This window comes from Periophthalmus magnuspinnatus, chromosome 12 (assembly GCF_009829125.3).
Source record: "Periophthalmus magnuspinnatus isolate fPerMag1 chromosome 12, fPerMag1.2.pri, whole genome shotgun sequence".
Classification (NCBI taxonomy): Eukaryota; Metazoa; Chordata; class Actinopteri; order Gobiiformes; family Gobiidae; genus Periophthalmus; species Periophthalmus magnuspinnatus.
In genome coordinates this window covers 17,882,828-17,907,225 of record NC_047137.1, presented here as the reverse complement: position 1 = coordinate 17,907,225, position 24,398 = coordinate 17,882,828, and the positions used below count along the sequence as shown (strand labels likewise).

General features: G+C 38.5%; 2 protein-coding genes across 4 annotated transcripts in view; one reads left to right on the top strand and one right to left on the bottom strand.

The window, feature by feature from the left end:
* Positions 1-268: 268 nt before the first annotated feature.
* Positions 269-23,108, bottom strand: dcp1b (decapping mRNA 1B). Of its 3 annotated transcripts, none has more exons than XM_055225604.1 (11): positions 22,750-23,102; positions 21,789-21,829; positions 21,536-21,663; positions 8,110-8,176; positions 7,356-7,479; positions 6,195-6,293; positions 5,238-5,946; positions 4,141-4,340; positions 4,069-4,104; positions 2,009-2,185; positions 1,358-1,617 (listed from the first exon to the last, which is right to left on the bottom strand). In XM_055225604.1, exons 1-11 carry the CDS (start codon positions 22,900-22,902, stop codon positions 1,540-1,542), a joined length of 1,812 nt encoding a protein of 603 aa, XP_055081579.1. In that variant the 5' UTR covers positions 22,903-23,102; the 3' UTR covers positions 1,358-1,539. The 3 variants fall into 3 exon arrangements, with proteins under 3 accessions (XP_033832243.1, XP_055081579.1, XP_055081580.1); XM_055225605.1 differs by having other exon boundaries at positions 1,359-1,617; positions 4,069-4,116; positions 4,165-4,340; XM_033976352.2 differs by having other exon boundaries at positions 269-1,617; positions 4,069-4,340; positions 22,750-23,108.
* cacna1c (calcium channel, voltage-dependent, L type, alpha 1C subunit) overlaps positions 14,955-24,398 on the top strand; it is a 316,373-nt gene continuing 306,929 nt past the window's right edge. Inside the window, exon 1 of the mRNA XM_055225600.1 lies at positions 14,955-15,078. Within this exon, the coding sequence (XP_055081575.1) occupies positions 14,955-15,078 (124 nt within the window). The remainder of the gene's footprint in view (positions 15,079-24,398) is intronic.

The window sequence follows — 24,398 nt, the reverse complement described above, 5'->3', positions numbered from 1 at the left end:
ATAATAATAATAAAAATAATAATAATAACAATAATAATAAAAAATACTTTTACCTGTTCAAAATGCAGTGCAGTAGAAAGTACAGATACTCCTCAAATGTACTGAAGTGAAAGTAAAAGTACGAGTGTTATGTTCCACTGTTGATTATACGTGACCTTCAAATATTAAAAACACTAAAAGTTAAACTCAAAATCAAGTGTAATTAAAACAAAAAAGAAAAGAATCAACACTGAAAACGCAGATTATACCAGAAAAACAAGCGTCCCACAGGATAAAAGTGTTTTATTTCAGTTTTTTTCCAAATGTTCTGCTCATAAATGTGTTTGTCTGTAAAATATTCAGAATGTAAAACGACAGAAACGACATTTTAAAATCAAAAATCCCCAGTTACGTCAGAAGCTGCTGGTATTTTACGGACTTACAAAAATAGTTTCCTCTGTAAAGTTTATTTTGAACATAAAATACAGACTCTAGAAACATGTGTAGAGACTTTATATCGTTTGAATCCCTGTGTGTGTTAAAATAGTGCGTCGTTTTTCTATAATAAGGCCATTTTAAACAGTCAAAAAGCCAAATACAATCTTTAAATTAAATAAATCTGTGAGGTAGAGCCGTTCCTCGCGTTAAAACGACCTGTTCATTTCAAAATAACAGCTACAACTTTCATCATGGCTGGAATTTATACGTTTTTTTTTATGTTTAATCTTAATTTTGTCGTTTTTTTAAAGTATTATTTAAAGATTTGAATAAAACTGCAGGTGGTTCTGTCGTTTCTAAAGGTCAAAACGGTCAAATGTGTCGCTAAAATGACAAAGAAACGTAGAATAATAATAATAAAATATGGCGTCTGTACAAAAAATACTTTATACAAAACTTTAAATGTTATAATTTAAATGTGCTGCGATGTATGAAGTATGAAAAATAAAACCGCAAGCCCTCGTTGAAACTTGTTTACGTCAAAGTTGTTATTATTTAAGAAAAGTAAAAGCGAGATTATAAAAATATGTTTGTGCTGGTGTCTAAAATAAACAATAAAGTAAAGGTTTTGTGCAGAGTATTGCCTTCGTGGATCTTAAACGGCTCAAATTACACAGTTTTTCCTGATCTCTAATGTTTAAAAACGCACAAACAAACCTGAATTGTTTAGTCTGAGCTCGTCTGTCGGACTGAAAACGCTCCGTTCCACCTTGTGATGTCATCAAGTGGTGATACAGGAAGTGCTTTTTAAACTCCACACACCTTCATTTATAGAATCATTTGGATCGTTTCAGCTAATCTCTACGAAACTAAAAGGCAAAAGGAGCTGTTAAAACATTTGAAAACGACCACTCGATGACATCACAAGGTGGAACGTCGCGTTTTGAGCTTTAGAGACGTCACGGACAGATAATAAATGAAACGAAAACACAAGTCCAGGTCTGTTTTTTGACGCGTTAACGGCGTTCTAACACGGATTAAAGCTCAGGAGAGTCCGTTTCGCGTCACACCGGCCCTTTAAGTTTTGTGGCTACAGGATGAACCATAGCAGTCCATGCAGAGTCAGTATCTGCCGCATGAGTCCGTGGAGAATCTGCTGGTGTAGGCTTCATAGATGGAGTCCAGGAAAGAGCTGTCGTTCTGGAAAAAACAAAACAAAACACAAAGCAGAAACATTAAACCTACAACTGAGTGTTTTAATCTGAGGGAAATTAGAACCAAAATTAATCTGATTTTATGTCTGACAAAAAAAGACTGAACGCGGCTTTGAAACGTGATTTTATTCAACTTTTTCTTAAATCTTCAGGCTCTATTCACGCAGTTTAGTGGTGATGTCGATGCGATTTGGTCCCGTTTTAATCCTAGTCCTGGTTTAGTTCCGGGTTTAATCCAAACTTTGACGCTCTGCTGCAGTTTTCAGTCTGACGGACGACACAAAACCTCCATTTATTTCATTTCTGCGTCCGTGAGCGCCCTCCAGCTCACCGTAGTTCTAAAGTTTCATGTGTTAAATGAGTGTCCTGAGTTTCACCTGAATGAGATGCAGGAGTGTGGCTTGCAGTTGGCTCCTGGACAGGATCTGGACCGGATTTGGACCGGGTCTCGGGGCTTGAGCCGGGCCTGGACTGGGTTTGGTTTGACTGAAGACGCTGGGGGACAGAAGCATCGACGGAGCGACAGTCGCCGGGATCCTCTGAGGAGAGATGACCTGGACACGAGCGGAGAAAAACACAAACGGGACTTTAATCTGCGTCTCAACCACAAGGAAATCACTGAAGTTTTTTGTACTTTCGTGAATCTGCGTCACAAAAACGACTCCGGCAATGACTCAACAAAACAGTGTTCAACTCGAGAAATGAAAATATACAAATACGCCGCTATTTGATGTTGAAAATTTAAATAATGAAAGAGTTCAGTAACACAGTGATGAATAAAAACGTTTTATTTAAGTCGTGACGCTGCAGGTGAACAGGAAAAACTCTGAAACTTTGAGAAACCAGCGTGAAACTTTTCATCGTGTCAAGTTTTCATTTAAAAATAAGGAGTTTTATTTGTAACGACTGGACAAAACCGACCATTTTTGGGACGTTTGAAACAGAAACATGAAAAGAGAAGTTTAATATCTCGCTCTTTTTTGTTGTCAGTTAAGATACAACAAAAACAAACAAACACAGAGCAGGTTTTGGATTTTATTTAGTGTCTGAGTGAACTACATCTGACTGAAAATGTGTCGAAAAATTCAGATTTCAGCTCATAAATCAGACTTCATAAATCCATCTGTACTTTTCCTCAAAATCTTGTTAAGTTGGAGTGTGTAAAGTTTGTTGTGTAGGAGCTTTAAGTGTTTTTTTTATCTTTTGGTGCAGAGAGAACAGTTTTATTGTTTCCAAATGAAAGCTTGTTGCTAAGAGACCAAAGGAAAAAACAAAACAAAAAAAGAAGCTGTGACGAGCTGCAGTCTCTATGAAGAAGTGACTGAGTCTGACGTCACCTCAGCTCGTCCAGGCTAACAGGTATAGCGGCTAATCTGGAGCTGAATTCCTGTTGCTAACGCTAACAGGAGCGACCTCGAGGAAAGAAGGACCTGATTTGTCTGTTATTAATGTTCAGATCTTGATTTACAGACACAATAGTGAAATAAAAACCCCAGGATCATGTAAAGGGTTAATACGAACATTTAAGACCAGAATGAGTCTGAAGCAACAGAGACAGAGAGGAGACAAAAAACAAACTCAAAATAACAAAAAAAAAAGAAAAAAAGAAAAAAAAAGAACCAAAAACTCAAGATAACTAAAAAACAATAATAATAAAACTCAAAATAACAAAAAAATAAATAAATAAAGGACTTAAAATGACTGAAAAAACCGTCAAAATAGCAAAAAAAAAGAAAAAAGAACTCAAAATGAACTGAAAAAAACCCAACCAAAACTACAATAACTATAAAAACTATAAAACTATAATAACTGAAAAATAAAATAAAAATAACAAAACAAAATAATAATTAAAAAAAATAATAATTCAAAAAAATAAATAAATAAATAAATAAAAGAAAATTAAAAAAAAAAAAAAAACTCAAAAATGAACCCCAGCCACTGTAACAAGATGCTGAGGGAATACAGAGAGAGAGAAGGATTAAACCAGAGAGGAGAGGAAGAGAGGAGGGAGAGAGGGAGAGAGGGAGGGAGAGAGAGAAGAATTAAACCAGAGAGGAAAGGAAGAGAGAAGAATTACATGTAGAGGGTTAATATGAACATTTAAGACCAAAATGAGTCTGAAGCAGCAGAGACAGAGAGAGACACAGTTTTTACATTGAAAGTGAATTGGAGCCAGAGTCGATGTTCACTTCCTGTTTGGAGCGCGGTGGTTAGCACGTTAGCTCTGTCCATTTACATAAACAGACTATTTGTAATTTTGATTTAATAAAGCACATAAAGGGGATTATTTATAATTATTTTCAAATATTCTCCATCCAGAATCTTTCAGTTAAAATTATGAATCATCTTTAGGCTCGAAATATATTTTTAAATCTCGGACGAGTCGCCTGATCAAAAAAAAATATGAAAAAGACGATAAGACAAGTCGTTTATTTACCTGAAACTGCAGAGCTGCCTTCTGTCCCGCTGTCGTCTGGTTCGGGACCTGGTTTGGGACCTGGTTTGGGACCTGGTTTGGGACCTGGTTTGGGACCTGGTTCAGACCCGGATCTCGCGGGTCCGTGTGGGAGGGGCCCATGAACCTGGGGGCGAGGGCCGGGCCGGGCTGAGGGGGGTCAGAGGAGGCGCGGCTCTGCTCCTGCTGGACGATCTGCAGCTTCTGGAGGAGCTCGTGAGGAGACACCACCCCGGCCATCTGCCCCGAGAACCCTGAAGACGACAGAGTTTAACGTTAGCATGAAACATTAGCATTAGCATGAAATATTAGCATGAAATATTAGCATGAAATATTAACGTTAGCATAAAATATTACACTACAAAACAAGATGCAGTCAAGAAGTACAAAAACATCTATTTAAAAGACGAAAGAGTTGGGTTAAGATGCGAGACTGATCAGAACATATAGGATTCTACATCTATTTAAAGGTGCACTATGTAACTTTACTGCTTGTCTCCATGGAAACGTTAGACTGCTCAGTTTTAAAAGGTTCTTTATCACACAAAACTGACTCTTGGAGCTTTAATCCATGTTCTGATGTTGTTAACGCGTCAAAAACAGACCTGGAGTTGTGTTTTGTTTCATTCTCACATGTTTGAGTCACTTTATTATTCATCTGTTACATCTACAAAGATCAAAACGCGACGTTCCACCTTGTGATGTCATCGAGTGGTAGTTTTCACGTTAACAGCTCCTTTTACCTTTAGTTCAGTCGAGATTTTAGTTCAACTCCAGCGGCTGAAATGATCCAAATGATTCTATAAATGAAGGTGTGTGGAGTTTAAAAACACAGTGGAGCACTTCCTGTATCGCCACATGATGACATCACAAGGTGGAACAGAGTGTTTTGGCCTTACAGAAGAAAAGCAGAGAGGACAGGTGAGAGGAGGAGAGGCAACGTGACAGGTAGGACCCAGATGAGGGGAGGAGGAGGGTCCAGGTGAAGGGAGGGCCCAGGTGAAGGGAGGAGGGCCCAGGTGAAGAGAGGAGGGCCCAGGTGAAGAGAGGAGGGCCCAGGTGAAGAGAGGAGGGCCCAGGTGAAGAGAGGAGGGCCCAGGTGAAGAGAGGAAAATGTAAAAATCAACAAACGTCGCAGCTTTACGCCTCACCTGTTAAATGTGCCGCGATGTGACTGTTCTGTTGCCCTTCTTCTGACGTGCTGAAGACGAAGGGTTGGTTCTGATGCTGGGAGAACACGGGCGCCGGCTGGACGGGCGCCGGCTGGACGGGCGCAGGCTGTGGCACGGCCGGATTCCGCGACACCGTAAAACTCTGAGGCGCCACTGCGACCGGCGGCTGGCTCTGGAACAGTCTCTTGATGGCGTCGAGCTGCGTCTGCGGCTGAAGCTGAGGTGGAACGGGCTGCGGTTGGCGGACGTTATGATGATGATGATGATGATGATGGTGGTGCAGATGATGCGGTGGCGTCTGGTGAAACCCCTGATGATGCTCAACAAAATGGTGGCCGTTGTCGCTGAGCCTGTTTTCCGGGGACTCCGACACCGTTTGTAGCGTCCCCCTCTGCCCCTGCATGAGCTTCTGAATCGCCGGACAGTGCTGCGATTGGTCCGCCTGCCGCGTTCCTCCGTCCTGTTTTGGTTTTTGAACGCCGGGACGCTCGCCGGGGTTGTCGTTCTGCCCCGGGCGCGTCGTGTTTTCGTAGGTGAGAGTGCGGACCACGTGGGGACGGTTGGGTTTGCTCGTAGATGACGTCATGATGGCGAAGTTGGACGACGACGATGAAGAGGAAGGGGCGGGGTTAGAGAGTTTGGGTTGAGTCCCGAAAAGAGCGGCCAGAGAAAGACTGCCCTCGTTTTCCTACAAAGAGACAAAAATACTAGTTTAGTTCATTCATTTGATGTTTTTTATCTTTATTTTACCATTTTCTACAGTTTATTTGCACAAATATATGAAGTAAGATATACAAAATTATGTAGTAAAGAAAAAAAACATAAAAAAACTCAACTTCATATTTTTCGACAAAGTAAAGGATGGCTATTTTGAGGATTTGAATATTTAAAAAAACATATTTAGTGGAGTAAAATGTAAAAATGTGCGTATTTCACCTGAGTGTTGGGTTTAACAGGAATCGGCTTGATCAAGTTTGGGTTTCCATAAAGCACACTACTGCCCCCTATCTCCTTTGGCTCAGATGACGATTTCTCCTGAGAAAAAGTAAAAACAATTGTTACAGTTGTACAGTTTTGTTTTCACTGCAGACGCGTCGGTGCTTAGACTGTACGAGCCGATAAAACGTCGAGCGTAGACGTGTAAAGAAGTGACTGAGCGAGCGCGACGTCACCACAGCTTCAGCTCGTCCATATTTCCACCACGAGTATCATAGCAACCAAAGAGCCAATCCAGAGCGAGGCTGTTGAACGTAACGCCCCTTGAGCGGACGCTTAGCAACCCTGTCAATCAAACCTGTTGCTAACGCTAACAGGAGCGACCTCGGGGAAAGAAGGACCTGATTTGTCTGTTATTAATGTTCATATCTTGATTTACAGACACAATAGTGAAATAAAAACCCCAGGTGAAGGGAGGAGGGCCCAGGTGAAGGGAGGAGGGCCCAGGTGAGAGGAGGAGGGCTCAGGTGAGAGGAGGAGGGCTCAGGTGAGAGGAGGAGGGCTCAGGTGAGAGGAGGAGGGCTCAGGTGAGAGGAGGAGGGCTCAGGTGAAGGGAGGAGGGCTCAGGTGAAGGGAGGAGGGCTCAGGTGAAGGGAGGAGGGCTCAGGTGAAGGGAGGAGGGCCCAGGTGAAGGGAGGAGGGCTCAGGTGAAGGGAGGAGGGCTCAGGTGAAGGGAGAAGGGCCCAGGTGAAGGGAGGAGGGCTCAGGTGAAGGGAGGAGGGAGGGCCCAGGTGAAGGGAGGAGGGCTCAGGTGAAGGGAGGAGGGAGGGCTCAGGTGAAGGGAGGAGGGCCCAGGTGAAGGGAGGAGGGCCCAGGTGAAGGGAGGAGGGCCCAGAATCATGTAGAGCGGGATAATACGAACATTTAAGACCAAAATGACGAGTCTGACAGCAGCAGCTCACGTCTAAGATCACTTCCTGTTTGGAACACGGCGGCTAGCAGGTTAGCTAGGTCTGTTTATATCTACAGTCTATGATTTAAATGTCTTTTTAAGTGGAAGAAAGAAGTGCGTGGAGGCTGTGCGTGCTGGTGGAGGCTGTGCGTGCTGGTGGAGGCTGTGTGTGCTGGTGCTGGTGGAGCAGATGCCGTGCGGAGCCTCACCTTGTCGTACTCGTTGCGCGCCTTGGACAACATCTGGATAATGTCCACAGGTTTCCCTTCACTTCCTGCAGGAGACAACCATCCCCCCTGAGACTGAGCCAGCACCTGCTCCTGGTGCGTCAGACTGAACAGACACAGGGCCATTAAAGACACGACGACTCACTAATGTAGAGTTTAAACCACTGTGTGAAAACATCAAACTACTCAGACACGTGTTTTATTATTCAGCTGTAAAATAAATCTCACACACAGCTCAGAATGTTTGTGTTTTGCTGTAGATTCTCCCCGTATGTCAGAGCAGATGCATCATTTTGGAAAAGACAGACTCCTACATATATATTAAATACCGTAAATTCTGGACTATAGAGCCGCACCAGAACATGAGCCGCACCTGATAAATTTGAAAAGAAAATCAATTTTGTAGATTTAAGAACATAAGCTGCAGGTTTTTGTCTTGTAACGTTTGATATTTACTGAAGGTTTTTTTTAGTTTTAATTCAGGAAACGCTTTTTTTCTTTGTTTTTTTTGTTTTCATTGCGTCTGAAAAGCATCAGTTCATCTTTCCCCATGTCTCACTTATGCATTTACTGTTACAGCGCCCCCCAGTGGCCGTTAGGCAGTACAAATCTATAAATCAGCCGCACTGTCGTATAAGCCGCAGGTGCAAAGTGTGGGGGAAAAAAGTAGCGGCTTATAGTCTGAAATTTACAGTAAATAAATAATGATAATAAATGCATAAAATATAAAACTTACAACTTCATCCTCTGAGCGACGCGTTGACAGTCGTCTTTATCATAAAACCAAATGCCATGGATCACCACTGGAACAGAGACAAAACATTTAGTTTAACTACGCAACATTTAGATAAAGGTGAAGTTTAAATCTGTCAACTGGACAAAATCACAACATTTACTATAAATATACACGAGGTCGAGCTGGACAAGAAATCTGTTAAATCGACGAATCAAATATGAAGTTCAAATCTATCAGTTTGGAAGAAAATTAATTAATATATATTATTTATTTATTTAAAAAGGGGACAATGCACATTAATAAACATTACAAAAAAATAATGTAAATGTGCCCGAGTTAGCTGACTAGAGCTAATTTTCATCGGTTGTCCTCAGGCCAGATGTAACAAGGAAACCTACAATTAAGAAAACATTTCAACATTCAAAGATAAGAATTAAACATAATGAAAGACAATATAATGTGGACAAATAAAAAATATGTACATATAAATAAAGAATTTTCCCCATTTTGTCCCACACAGGACCACAAATCCCCCTGCACCAACAAAACTATGATCTCGTGTAGGAAATGTCCCACATGGATGTTTTTTCAGCGTGTTTACATACATGTGCCAGTATTTAAACGACACTGTGACAAACGTGAACGCTCTAAGACGCTGCGTGCGGTTTATGAAACGTCAGACACTAGACCTGCTGCTGTGGTCACGTTAAACTTATTTCTTAAAACACATTTAAAAACGACCACAGCTGCTCAAAGTGCCGTAAAAAGACGCTAATAAAATCAAAATAACGATCAAATCCATGGCTCTGTCCACAAAGAGTCGCAGTAAAAATCTCAAATAAAAATGTTTAAATTGTGTAAAACAAAGTACAGTCAGATAATATAGAATTTGTCAGATTTTTATGACGATTCTTCTCGTCTTTTCCCAACATAAATGGTCATAAATGCGTCTTTTTCCCGCACAGAACACGACCAGACCGCGCTCCTTCTCCAGTGACATTCGCCGCACTGACGCAGACGCCGTCCTTTCGTGTCGTGCAGATGTACATGATCTTTCCCGTATGTTTCATTAGCGTTGCAGACAAAAGGTTAATACGCGAAATGGCTCCGTTAATGAGCCGGACCAGACAGGACGGGGTCGGCGGGACGGGGTCACATCGCGGTAAAGTCTCCCCAGAGTTTAGTCCAGAGCGGCTGCGGTTTGTCACGGAAATGTTTTTTTTTTTACATCTGTCCTGTCAGAGATAATACTGGAAAAAAAAAGTATTTAAATTATATCTGTATTTTAAAGTATTTGATTTGTGCTGCGATTAAAAGAACAGATACAGGACCAAATAAACACTCCACGACTAAATACTACAGATTTTTTCATGTGATACTTTTTCTTGAGTAAAAGTATTAAAGTACCTGTTTAAAAATGTACTTAAACAGTAAAAAGTAAAAGTATTTCTCACAAATTTTGAGTCTTTTAAAGCTTCAAATGTGGAGATTTTGATAAAGATTTTAGCAGAATTTCAAACAGAAACGACTGAATCAATCGTTTGTTTTGTTTTTTATCTGTTTTTATTTGTACATTTTGGTTTTGCTGAAATTAAAATAAAACCCTCAGACTTTTCAGCAGGTCTTAGACAATAATAAAAAATACTTTTACTTTTCAGTCAGAGTAGAAAGTACAGATACTGCTCTTGAAAGTACTGAAGGGATTTGAAGCAGCGACCTCCAGATCAGTGGACAAACGCTCTACCAACTGAGCCACCGTCGGCCATCTTTGTAGTTTGTAGCAGTTATTATTGATTAGGTAGCTAGTTAAATTATGAGATACAGTCTGCGTTTATTTATTTTTTTACATTTAACTGAACAAAAGTTGAAAAACGGCGACTGAAAACTCAAATGAAACTGAAAAAAAACACAGCCTGAATTAAATCTTTATCTAAAAATAAAATGTTAAAACTACATTCACAATATTTGTCAAGCTAAAAGTGAACGCACACGGCCCTGCGTCTCAAAAACCCGCCGTTTCCAACTGTGGCGCTGCATTTGAACGCAGCGTAAATGTCAAATCTAAACTGGTCCAGACCGTTGGGAAAAACAGGCCCGCTCTGCTTTTATAGTGAAATATGGGTCCCAGGAGTGTGCGGGGCATAAACACGGTCAGCGGAGGGCAGTAAGATGAGAGGACGACCCCGTCACATGACCACGACCCCGTCACATGACCACGACCCCGTCACATGACCACGACCCCGTCACATGACCACGACGCCAGGAAAACGTAAACAAGAGTCTGGTGCAGCACGAAAACGCCGGGTCTGTGAGGTAGATTCTATTCATTTAACGTTTTAGCGCCGTTTCCTCGTCAAAAAACACGTCTGAAGAGGTTTTAGATGCAGATTTAACAAGTTTGACTAATCTAGCGATCTCTCCCAGACCCTATTCCAACGCTCTTTACGTTTAAGCCGCGCGATTCTGTACAAAGCTCCACCCACAAGCCTACGTCACCCACGACAATCCTCCATAAATACACAAAAACACGATACTGAACTGCGCACTACGACTTCACAAACCTGTAAAGTCGTGACGGCGATGCGGCGGATTGTGTCGCGATAGTGCTCTGAAGGGGGAGGGGCTTAGCGCGCACAAAACAGAGGAGCCGAGAAAGGAAATGATCTACGAAATGAGCTGGGCGTGTCCGGTTTAACTGCAGTGAAAAAATAAACACAAATAAATAAAAAAAATACCAAAAAATAATGTTTTATGTGTTTTTTTTTACATTTCCTAAAGTCCAGCGTGGGTTTTATTGTTAAAGGAAATAAATTGGTTTGGTTACATTTATTTCAACATCAAGACGAGGATAAAAAATCAGATTTAAAGAGGAAGAACTTTACATCTGTGGAGTTTTAACTGTTTTAAATCTGCACATCCACGGCCTCAAAACCTAAGAAATATGAAGAAAAACAATCATCCTTTCTTCATCCTTTCTTCTGCTGCTGTTATTGTGTTTGTCTCATTCTCTCCTCTCTCCACTGGGGGGAGCTGCTGCTACAGACACTTATGTTAGGGTTGAAATTAAAACAGAAAGCAGGGATAAAGGGCCCTCGCGACCCGCAGCGACACTGCATAAAGTTATGATCTCAACAAGAGTTTGGAGTGAATCTAAATGTCCTCTATCGTTCTATTTTCTCCTCCTCTCTGCAGGTCTTTACTCTCTCTCTCTCTCTCTTCTCCTCCTCTCTGCAGGTCTTTATTCTCTCTCTCTCTCTGTGACTTAATTAGAGTTTGTTTTATTTGGCATCAAACTGAGGCTCAGATAAAGAAAAACTGAGCCGATTTAATCCAACACTTCCCAAAACTGACCTCAGATAAGACCAGAACAAATGAGGAAAGAGACAAGAGACAAGACACTGGAGGAGGAGAAGGAGGAGGAGTAGGAGGAGGAAGAGAAGGAGTAGGAGGAGGACGAACAGCAGGAGGAGGAAGAGGAGGAGAAAGAGGAAGAGGAGACAGTGGACCAATCTAATCCAACACTTCCCAAAACTAACCTCAGATAAAACCAGAACAAATGAGGAAAGAGACAAGACACTGGAGGAGAAGGAGGAGGACAAGGATCAGAAGAAAGAGGAAGAGGAGAGAGGAGAAGGAGGACGAGGGAGGAGGAGGAGGAGGAGGACCAGGAGGAGGAGGAGGGAGCGCTGAGGCCGCCCAGGAGAACTATACAAACAGTCTGAACACACAAACATCTCATATTCAATAAAAGGGACACACAACTCTACAAATATCTAAATACACAAATATAAAGTGTCAAAGTAAACACAATTTTCATCTTTGACTTCCTCATAATCTGTTAATCTGATTCTTCTGCTTTAAAATAAATTCTCTATCAGCTGAAGTTTACTTGAGTATTGCAGTATTTGCTCCAGTATTTGTATTTTTACTTAAGTAACAAAACAGAGTACTTCTTCCACCGCAATAGCATCACAACACGACACAACAACAGCAGCAAACCCTCACAGCACAAATAAAACTCCACTGAAATCGAAAATATTTACATTTTGTCAAACTGCGGGACTTTTCTGGTGCTCGTCTCCATGGCGATGCGATTTCTTTTGCCTAGAAATGAACTCGGCGATTAGGCGACGCCACCGGCCCGAGTTACAGGTCAGATCTGGGGAGAGGCGGCCCCGCTCGCCGTAAGAATAAGTGTATTTCATGATATTTTTGAGCAATAAAAACACCCGAAATTGAGCTATGGACACGTTTAATGCCACAGTGTGAAACATACTCCAGGGAAAGCAGTAACATCTCCATGGAAACGAGCACGATCCAGACCTCCACCACCTCCACCAGAAAAGTTACGCAGTGCAGCAAATGTAATCGCACAGTTCTATGTAGTTATTTAGATAAAAAATGTTCAAAATCAGCTGCGTTCTGCTTCATAAAAGTAAAAAAAAATCCACTGACTTCCTCGTTAGAAAACTGCGGTGACCAATGGGAGACAGCGCCCCCTATGGACAGCAGCCGAATGACTAGAACACGGATAAACATCTGAAAATAACACGTCTGATTTAAGAAAACGCCGAGTTCTTCCGTTCAGACCTAAACCCGCACACGCTCAGTCAGACCCAAAGTTCAGATGAGCCTGGGAAAATCAGACAGAGACAAAATAAGAAACAGGAGCAGAGTTTGAGACGTTTGTGGAGCAGCAGAGACACAGACACAGTATTTAAATAAAACTAATATTTAAAGAGTTAGTTTGCATTTTTTTTTATTTGTATGATAGCAGAATCAAAATTACCCCCCAAATAAAGAAAATAGAAATAATTCAAATAAAAATAAATAAATAGAAATAATACTAAAAATAGAATAAAAAATAAAAATAAATAGAAAAAATACTAAAAGTAGAATAAAAAAAAAAGAAATAGAAATAATACTAAAAATAGACTAAAAAATAAAAATAAATAGAAATAATACTAAAAATAGAATAAAAAATAAAGAAATAGAAATAATACTAAAAATAGACTAAAAAATAAAAATAAATAGAAATAATACTAAAAATAGACTAAAAAATAAAAATAAATAGAAATAATACTAAAAATAAAATAAAAAATAAATAGAAATAGAAAAAATATTAAAAATAAACTAAAAAAATAAATAAATAAATACAAATAATAAAAATAGAATAATAAATAAATAAATACAAATAATAATAAAAACAGAAATAATTTAATAAAAAAAAGATAAATACAAATAATAATAAAATAGAAATAATAAAAAAAAAATAAAAATTATAATAATACTCGATCCTGAGCTCCCGAGGTTTTTGAGATTTTTAAAACACATGGAGCCAACAAAAACAGCCTAAAGACGATTAACCAGATAAAATCCCCCATAAAACAGCAGTTACTCAATTAAACCAGGAATAAACCAGATCTGAACTACGTCTAAACCAGGACTAACCCCTGATCATTTCAAATGTAGAGGTCAAGTAAGTTTGGACGTTGTATAAAGACGTGGACTGAGCGAGTCTGACGTCACCCACAGCGTTCAGCTCCAAATGAAGCTCATCAACGCTGATTTGTCTGTTTTTAATGTTCATATCTTTATTTACAGACACAATAGTGAAATAAAAAACCCAGGATCATGTAGAGGGTTAATATGAACATTTAAGACCAGAATGAGTCTGAAGCAGCAGAGACAGAGAGAGGGGACAAAATAACCAAAAAAACAAAACTCTAAATAAAAAAACATCCCAAAATAACAAAAAAAAAACTTAAAATAACAAAAAAAAGAAAATAAAACAAAAAAACCCCTCAAAATAACAAAAAAAAAAATCAAAACTCAAAATAAAAAACATCCCAAAATAACAAAAAAACTTAAAATAACAAAAAAAGAAAATAAACTTAAAAAAACTCAAAATAACAAAAAACAAGACTCAAAATAACAAAAAAATCTCAAAATAACAAAAAAAAATTAAGAGAGTAAAGTAAAAAACAAAACTCAAAATAACAATAATAATAATAAAAAAAAGTACAAAAAAACCCTAAAAAAAAAACTTAAAAAAAAAAAAACTCAAAAAAACCCCAACTATAAATAAATAAAAATAAACTTAATAAATACACTCAAAATAACTCAAAAAAATTAACCCCAGGATCATGTAGAGGGTTAAAATGAACATTTAAGACCAGAATGAGTCTGAAGCAGCAGAGACAGAGAGAGGAGAGAGGGGACAAATAAAACACATTTAAAGTCGTTGGACAGTTTGGGGGTAAATACTGTAGATTATCCGGTGTTTGTCAATAGTTTTAGACGAAGATTGAACAAAAAAAAAAAGCTTGATAGTGAAAGAGAGAGATAAGGAGAGAGGGGGAGGGCCAGAGGCAGCGGAGGGGTAAAGAGGGAGAGCGTCCAAACTGAGACTGGACCAGCGTGACCACAGCAGGGACGAGGCAGGACGAGGACTGAGCACCACATGGGAACTTCAGCACTACAACCCACAAATATTTAAGAAAAGTACTACGTCTTTTTCATCTGGGAGACGTTGGCTTTGATTCACAAAGTTGGGATTCGCCGCATCACGTGACACGAAGCGTACGTCAAAGGATTCGTCTTTTTTTTTTTTATCGTTTTGATATTTTCCGATGGATTTTTCCCGGGAAACGTGATCCCAGATTTTTCTTGGCAAAACAATCACTTCCGCTGTTTGTACGGATGGAGCGATTTCGTTAACAGTGGATTTTGTTTTTCCTACGTCACCTTTTTTACTCCAGAACGACGCACGAGTTTACCGGGACTAGAGTATAAAAAAAGATATAAAAAAGGTCGTTTTGAAAGCAGGAAGTAACGTAAGGATGATGCTGCGTGGGCTTTTCCGTAAGAAACCCAAACACGAGCGACTGGAGGAGGAGCCGGAGGTCAGGTTCAAAGGTCAGCTGGTGTCTGAGCGAGCCCTGGAGTACTCGTACGTACCACCTGGAGGTAAGACGCTGTGATGAGTTACTACGGCAACGAGAGGCGGGAAAAAACACGGTGAAAATATCGAGAAAGTTTTGTTTTTAAAGACGCTGGATTTGAAACACAAAGAGCTGATTTAAACTGTGGAACAACTGCGATGTGATATTAATTGAATATTGTGATTTAAAATGCGTAAATTATAACGAAATGATCCACAGATGAGAACCATAGAGACACAAGCACAACAGGGCTGATTTAAGGCGTTTTATATAATATTATATAATAGTTTTCACATAAACTATAGCCTTTTCTATCGTATATTACACTGTTTGTAGGTCTTTATTTCCACATCTCTCAGGATGTTACTGTGACATGACACTGCAGCAGTTTTAGTTTTATAAAAATGCGACTTTCTTCTTTTAAAATGTCTGATATTATATAAAAACTGACTCTTGTCGCTTTAATCCGTGTTAGAACGTTGTTAGCGCATCAAAAACAGACCTGGAGTTGTGTTTTGTTTCATTCTCACATGTTTGAGTCGCACTTTATTATCAGTCTGTGACATCTCCAAAGCTCAAAATGCGACGTTCCACCTTGTGATGTCATCGAGTGGGAGTTTTCAAAGTGAACCTCCTCTTTTTACCTTTAGTTCAGTCGAGATAAGAGACAACTCCAGGACTGAAATGAAACAAATGATTCTATAAATGAAGGTGTGTGGAGTTTAAAAACACAGTGGAGCACTTCCTGTTTCCTGTATTGCCACATGATGACATCACAAGGTGGAACAGAGTGTTTTCAGTTTGAGACGAGAACTCGGCCTGAATCTGCACAGTTTGTTTGTGCGTTAAACGTGTGGGAATGAAACAAAAACACAACTCCAGGTCTGTTTGCGACGAGGAAACGACATTAGAAAAGTCGTTTATTCACGTTGGCGATGTCTGCAGTGCAAAGAGGAGCAAAGGATCATGGTCTTTGTAGTCCTCGCTGCTTTGTATCAAGTCTGCAGCAAGTGACATTGGACAACTTCTGTCTTTTAACATTTAAGAGACAGATGTTCTACACTTGCAAACTCTTTTCTATGCAGTCGATTGTTTTTGGGATCAAGTTTAGCCCGATTCTCTCTTTGGCTCTTTGTTGGTACGATTCATTTGACCGGAGCTGAACGCCGTGGGTGACGTCACACTCACTCCGTCCACCGGCGTCGGCAAAGCAGCTGTTACGTAACCGTCCGCTCCGGAACGTCGTATTTGTGAAGAAAATGACTCGTTCGGTCTGAAGGTCCCTCCATAAATCTTTTCTCGTTGTGCTGTATATCTCTGGTGTATTTTTATCCCCACTTTGCGCCCGGTGCCGTTCCAGGAAGTGGCGTGGGCTGTGAGCGGCGTGTTTGTTTTAGCGATAAGATTCCACGACCTGCGCCCAGAGGTCAGCGCGGACTGGCAGAGACCGCGGGCCGCTGCGCTCCTACACTTTATAAAAGAGTTTTTCAAATGACAAGAACTAATGACTCGAGGTTTTTCTGTAAATGAAACCATCGTTTAAACGGAGCCACGGGACAAATTTTATGCAGCGTCTGTAAAGTCTCACTCCTCCGTAGATTATGATGTTAAAAAAAAAAAAGCTAGCAGTTATAGCGGCTAATTTGGTTTGGAGTTCCATATTTTGAAATCCAACCATCTTAGCAAACAAAGAGCCAATCAGGAGCGAGGCCCTTAGCGACGCTGTCAATCAAACCTGTTGCTAAGGGAAAGAAGGTGCTTGATTTGTCTGTTTTTAATGTTCATGTCTTGATTTACAGACACAATAGTGAAATAAAAACCCCAGGATCATGTAGAGGGTGTGAAAATGAGACAGCAGCAAAAAACAGAAAATAAACTCAAAATAACAACAAAAAAAACAAAACAAAAAACAAACAAACCTCAAAATAACAAAGAAAAAAAGAAAAACTAAAGAAATAATTTAAAAAAAAATACCCAAAAAAACCCCAACTCAAAATAACAAAAATATAATAAAAATAACAAAAAATAAAGCAAAACAACAAACTAAAATAAATGAATAAAATAAAATAAAAAACCCTCAAAAAAAATAAATAAAATAAAATAAAATAAAAAATAAAAACCCCAGGATCATGTAGAGGGTGTGAAAATGAGACAGCAGCAAAAAACAGAAAATAAACTCAAAATAACCAAAAAAAAAAACCAAAAAAACCCAAACAAATCTCAAAATAACAAAGAAAAAAAGAAAAACTAAAGAAATAATTTAAAAAAAAATACCAAAAAACCCCAACTCAAAATAACAAAAATATAATAAAAATAACAAAAAATAAAACAAAACAACAAACTAAAATAAATGAATAAAATAAAATAAAAAACCCTCAAAAAAAATAAAATAAATTAAAATAAAAAATAAAAACCCCAGGATCATGTAGAACGTGGAGTAGTATTTTTATTTTGGTCATTTTTTGCGAATCCGTGCTGCACAGCCCCAAATTAAGCGACTTATATCGTGATTAACCTTAAACTGACTCCATGTTTGCACAGTTTATGAAGATAAATGGTGTTATGATTATGGCTGTTGCTCCAAAACACCAGCAGATTTTTTACAGAGAAGGAAACAGTGCAGATTTGAGGTGATTTAACGATAAAAACTTTACAAACGCATCAGTAAAATACAAATTCATACGTGTAACTGCGCCCACATTGACCCGGGACAGTCCCAGTTTTGAGTCGTCCCAGGAGATTAATCCAAACACGAGTGAAATAAAAAATTCCCAGGATCATGTAGAGCGGGTTAATATGAATGTTTTACACCAAAATGAGTCTGAAAGCAGCAGGTACAGAGAGAGGCGACACCAAAAGGGTCATTTTTATTAAACTTTGAGATGGACAAGTCGATATTTGGTCTTTTTAGATTGTCCTTACTTGTAGATTGAAGGCAGTTAATTGATAATCTTTAGTTTGTGTCGACCAGCCGCTTAAAGACTCTGCATAAATCTTTATTTTCATTAAAGTGATCACTTCATATTAGGAACGCGGCGGCTAGCAGGTTAGCGATGTCCATTTTTACGTATAGAGTAAAGAGTTTGTCAGAGTTAGCAACAGGTGAGACAGATTTTTCCTTTTGAACAAATTAGTAACGCACCTGTGTCGTTGTAAGTCGTTGTAATTTGTCTTTTCTCGTTTTCATCATCGTCACATCCTTAAAAAAATATAATCTATTAAGTTTTGAAAGTTTTACTAGTTTATGTTTTCTTTAATTATGTTTTAAGTGTCACTCAGTACATTTATACAAAGACTAAACAGCACCAGACTGACAAGAGGCAGCGTAAACAAGAAATCTGTACAATCCCACGACGCAGAACCTCGTTTGGACAGTCCGCCTTTTCATATCAGAGCTGCAAACTGTGGAACTCACTGCCCACTGAAATAAAAAAACATTTCTGAGTTGAAAATGTTCACCTCTAGGGTTAAGAACTGGCTGAAAATTAGTCAAAACTGTCCCCACTTGTAAATAAGTCGTATGACAGTTGGTGAGTGAGAGAAAGTGTGAGTGTTGAATGTATTTTTGGGCACTATTTTAAGGGATAAGTGTTTTAATATACTTTGGATATTGGTGAATTGTGGAGAAGCTCAACCAGGGACGGGAGTTGAGAATTAGCTCTGGCTATAAACTCTATTTGCATCACATCAGCTGGAATATTCATGTTGTAACTATGTCAGATTGGATTGTCCCTGTCAAATAAATATATAAATAAATAAATAAAAAAGTCTTATTGTTGAGAAATACATTTGACTTGAAAGGCTTTACATAAACGATCATAAAACAGCGGCGCTCTGAGACATTTCCATTACAGTTTCGGCCTCCGTCTCGTACGAACGGCGCAGAAGTTGAGTAACAGTTCACAAACGTAAAACTGCAAAAATAATCCCACTTGAATCCGTTAGCGCTGTAATCTACGAAACTGTAATTATACAAAGGCAGATTAAATGGTACGAGTCATTCAAAGCGCTTTACATCGAGGAAACCGCTCAAAAAACACGCTTTGTGTTTAGTTTGCGGGTTCCGTCTTTAATCAAAAGGTTAATTCTTCCCAAAGCTAATCAGAATCACAATACTTTTAAACTGTTCCCAGAATGGAAAAGCCCTACGACGAATATAACTTCAAAAAAACTGCATGGTAAGTTCATCATGACCAGTCCAAACCCTGGGGAGGAGAGGTATTTGTGAGTCAGCGGTTCCTAAGTACTGTGTCCATTATCTCTGGAGGGTGAGAGCGTCTAATCTGCGCCGCCCTGGGTCTGTTCTGTCAGGCTCTTGACCCTCAGCCTGAGTCAGTGTGTGCCAGCTCCTTATAAGGTTCTCTGGGTCCCGCTCGGAGCTCAGCCTATATCTGCAAGACGTCCACATACCAGCGCACTAGTGACACCGGGCTAAGCTTATGCAGAAAGGATTTGTGTCCTCGGGCAACGCACTTATACTTTTAAACTCCAGACTGAATTTAAAACGGCCCGTGCTGCGCTATTTTCAGATTTTTCCTGGTAAAAAAAAACAGACCTGGAGTTGTGTTTTGTTTCGTTCACACATGTTTAACACAAACAAACTCTGAAGATTTAGACCTAGTTCTTCTTTCAAACTGAAAACGCTCTGTTCCACCTTGTGATGTCATCGTGTGGCGATACAGGAAGTGCTCCACTGTGTTTTTAAACTCCACGCACCTTCATTTATAGAATCATTTGGATCATTTCAGCTCCTGGAGTTGTCACTTATCTCGACTGAACTAAAGGTAAAAGGAGGAGTTAACGTGAAAACTACCACTTGATGACATCACAAGGTGGAACGTCGCATTTTGAGCTTTGGAGATGAAACAGACTGATAATAAAGTGCGACTCAAACTGTTTTAGAGGACGGAACAGCATTAGAACATGACTAAAAGCTCACAAGAGTCCATTTTTACCTTTAAAGCTTCACTGCGTAACTTTTCTGGCGTGGGGTCCGCATGGATAGGTTTTGCTTTGCTTTGAATGTTCCACAATACGGCATTAAACTGATTGCACTTGCATATATTTATTTATCCCACAGCAGCTCTTTTTATTGTTCTAAAGTACATTACAAAATATGCATTCTTACACTGGGCAGGGCGGCTTTTCCACAGATCTGACCTGTTCACTGGTCTGTTGGCATCGCTAGCTTGTCTCCAGGGGGATAGAAAAGTGTAATGCCATACTGGGGAACATTCTAGGTAAAGCAATAACACCACACACTCCACTAGAAACGTTTTGCAGTGCACCTTTAAGTTTATTTTTAATATTCTACTTTGTTGGACTAGAATTTAACACATTTTTAAAAGCTTATACATAAAAGGTATATTTTTCTTGTATTGCATTTTGTATATTTTTGATACTTTTTAATCTACGGCTGTTCTTGTACTTTGTCATATTTCCCCGTTGTGGGACAGATAAAGATTCTTTTATCTTATCTCTTACCTTCATCCATTATTATACAGAACGTGAGTGTTTTGTGTTAACCCTCTACATGATCCTGGGGTTAATTATTTATTTATTTTTTGGGAGGGTTTTTTATTTTATTTATTTATTTTAGTTTTTTGTTTTAATTTTTGTTATTTTTATTATATTTTTGTTATTTTGAGTTGTTGTTTTTTTATTATTCTTTCTTTAGTTTTTCTTTTTTTCTTTGTTATTTTGAGGGTTTTTTGTTTTTTATTAGAGTTTATTTTTTGTTATTTTTATTATATTTTTGTTATTTTGAGTGGGTTTTTTTTAATTATTATTTCTTTAGTTTTTCTTTTTTTTATTTTTTTTATTTTTTTTATTTTGAGTTTATTTTTTGTTTTTTGAAAATCTGTCCTCTCTCTGTCTCTGCTGCTTCAGTCTCATTCTGGTCTTAAATGTTCGTATTAACCCTCTACATGATCCTGGGGTTTTTATTTCACTTTTGTGTCTGTAAATCAAGATATGAACATTAAAAACAGACAAATCAGGTCCTTCTTTCCCTGTTAAACCAGTGGTGCGTGTGGGAAAAGCTTGGCTCCTGATTGGCTCTTTGGTTGCTCTGATAATCCCGGTGATATTTCTAAATATGCAACTCAAGCTTCAAAATCAGCTCTGTACCTGCTCCGGCCTCGATGAGCTTCATTTGGAGCTGAACGCTGTGGGTGACGTCGCACTCGCTCGTCTTTACTCCGTCTGTGGTTTAAATGCAGCTCTTTTCTAACACAGACACATTCACTTCACTCTCCCACTTCTCTCCTGTTTATGCTTTGAGTGAGTGACAGATACTAAACTGACTGTGGTCGTACAAATCTACTAACAAGAACTGACATCTACATTTTGGCTTCAGCTCAAAGAAAACTGTGTTGTGATTTCTAGGCCATACTGAGCCCCCTGTAGAGGTGTGTGTGTGCCAGTGTGTGGGTGTGTGTGTGTGTGTGTGTGTGTGCCCAGCGTGTGTGTGCAGTCCTTACATCGTGCGTTGCGGTAAAGCAGAAAAGGGTCCTGGAGCTGGAAGTCCAAGTCTTTGGTGATCGGCTCCGTCAGGTTCTCCATGCTCAGTCTGTTCATGATCGTGAAACCGTGTCGCGGAGAAGCCAACCTGCGAGAAAAAAACACAACAAAAATATGTAAACAAAAAATGAAAGTATTCTTTGTTTACTTTTTTGCTGTTAATACTGTTATTAATTATACAAACAACTTTAATGTTATGATCATTTTGTTTACCTTGTGTAGATAAAGAGCGTGCCTTCCACCTCCGTTTTCTCCTGGAAAATACATTGCAAAAGAATTACAAATTTACCAAAAACATTTAGTTATATCAGTGATAGAAGAAGTACACAATTTTGTTACTTAAATAAAAGTGTAAATACTCGAGAAAAAAAAATCAAGTAAAAGTGAAAGTATCACATGAAAAAAATCTACTATTAAATAAGCATTAAAGAGTAAAAAGTTAAAGAATTCCACACAGATTTTAAGTATTATAAAGCTTCAAATGTGGTGATTTTGATGATTTAAGCTGAATTTCTTATCTGTTTTTATTTGTGTATTTGTTCAAACTCTGAACGTGTTAAAAATAAAGCGTCAGCCTTTTCAGCAGGTCTCAAACTATAATAAAAAATACTTTACTTTTCAGTCCAGTTCAAAAATGTAGTGAAGTAGAAAGTACAGATACTGCTCTCAAATGTATAAAGTCAAAGTAAAAAGTATCCACTGTAAAATGTACTTAAGTAAAACACAGATACCTAAAATATTACTTAAGTACAGTACTTTAAACTTTTACTTAGTTATATCTCATCACTGGTTTAAGTTTAGGAACAGTTGAGTTAGTAGAGTCTATACAACCTCATTTGTAAGGATATAGTTATATTTTCAGTGGTTTCAACAGTAAGTCAGGAAAAAGTACATTGTTTATTGAATCTCAACAAGTAGGAAAACTTATAGTTAATATTGGAGTTAAAGTATAATAAATCAACACTTAGCAGGGAAAGAGTCGAGTCAGAATATTATAAATTATCCCCTCAAATGTATTCATCCCCTTTTATTCCAACTAAATCCATGGTTAATTGTATAAATGTCCTTCTGTAGATCCATATGTCCGCGCGCGCCTCGCAGTGACTGTACACAGCTAAGCTACATTAGCACATTAGCCACATTAGCACATGGAGCCTGTCACTCTCACACTTACCCACTCGTTTGCTCTGTTGTTATAAGTGTAAAGAGCAACTTGACTGGCCACATCCACGATAGTATTAATGTAAGGATCCTGTCGTTTTAAAGCGGCCAAACTGATGTCCAGCCCTTTAGAGACGAGACAGCTCCCCGCAGAAGAGCCTCTCATTGTTCCTTATGGAGGAGGAGTTAGCTTTAGCTTTATAAACGTCTCTGTGAGCAAAATTAAAACAACAAACACCTCAAACCAAAAGTATATCTCACACTGACGTAACTCTGCTGTGGTTTAAGACGAAAAACAGCAGGGAAATGTCAGTTTGAAGCGGGTGTTAAGCAGATATCCACAAGCTAACCGCCATGTTGGGTCTGAGAGTGTAAACACCAGAGCAGGCCTGAGCAGTGGCGGGAGAGGAGAGGAGCAAGGAGGAGCAATCGAACCAGACACATCGATCGAACAGATGAGAGGATTATTATTTTTGGGTTTTTTTTAATTATTATTATTATTTTTATTTTATTTTATTTTATTATTTTATTATTTTATTATTTTTATTATTTTATTATTTTTTATTATTTTGTTATTATTTTATTATTTTTTATTATTATTATTTTATTATTTTTTATTTATTTTCCCCCCTCTTTCTTCCCATCTATATTCTGTACACTTTCCTTTCTCACTTACAAATGACTAGTACCAGCCCTCTCCTCTGCCGTCTCTAACCTAACCTCTAACCCACCCTCCAAAATCACGTAAATGTCACACACACACACACACAGCACTGACTTGTCACATGCAATTGTAAATAAATAGCTGTTACGTCAGTCCTGTTCATAAATGTAGTGGAGTGGAAAGTACAGATTCTGCTCTCAAATGTACTGAAGTAAACGTTAAAAAAAAAGTACACACTGTAAAATGTACATAAGTAAAGTACAGAGACATCAAATTTATACTCGAGTACAGTACTTCACTACTTTCTCTTTGTCACGCTCCACCTCTGATCTTAGTTAACAGAAGATTTTTAATTTAAAAACTTTAATAAAATGTTCCATGTATTTTCAGTCCAAAAAGTGGTCAGTTTATGTCACATTCATGTTTCTGTGTTGTTTCATGTGTTAGTTTAGTTTAAATAGAGGCGTCCACATCTTTACAAAGCTTAATGTTTGTTGTTGTACCAGGTAGTTCTCAAATAGTCAGACAGAAGGTTTTTCCTCTGCTGTGTCTGGTCTTGTTGTAATTTGACTTGGAGCCTGTAGGGGGCGTAGAAGATCTGGAAAATGTACTGTGTTTAACCCAAAGTGAAACAGACAGAGATGGAACGAGTACACAAGTCTATTACTGGACTCAAAATACATATACTGGAGCAAAAAAATATGCAAGTAAAAGTAAAAGTCTCACATGAAAAAATCTACTTAAGTAAAAGTATTAAAGCACCTGTTTTAAAATGTACTTAAAGAGTAAAAACTAACAGTATTTCTCACAAATTTTGAGATTTAATAAAGCTTCAAAGGTGGTGATTTTGATAAAGATTTGAGCTGAATTTTTTCTGTCTGTTTTTATTTTTATATTTTTGTTTTGTTCAAATTCTGATTCCTAATTCCTCTACGACACAAAACTGACTCTTGTCGCTTTAATCCATGTTCTGATGTCGTTAGCGCGTCAAAAACAGA

Coding starts and splice junctions, on each gene's coding strand:
- dcp1b (XM_033976352.2), bottom strand. CDS start 22,902: ATGAGAGGCTCTTCTGCGGGGAGCTGTCTCGTCTCTAAAGGGCTGGAC. Junction 7,480..8,109: donor GTCGCTCAGAGGATGAAGTT/GTAAGTTTTATA, acceptor GTGTCTGTTCAG/TCTGACGCACCAGGAGCAGG. Junction 6,294..7,355: donor CGCGCAACGAGTACGACAAG/GTGAGGCTCCGC, acceptor ACTTTTTCTCAG/GAGAAATCGTCATCTGAGCC.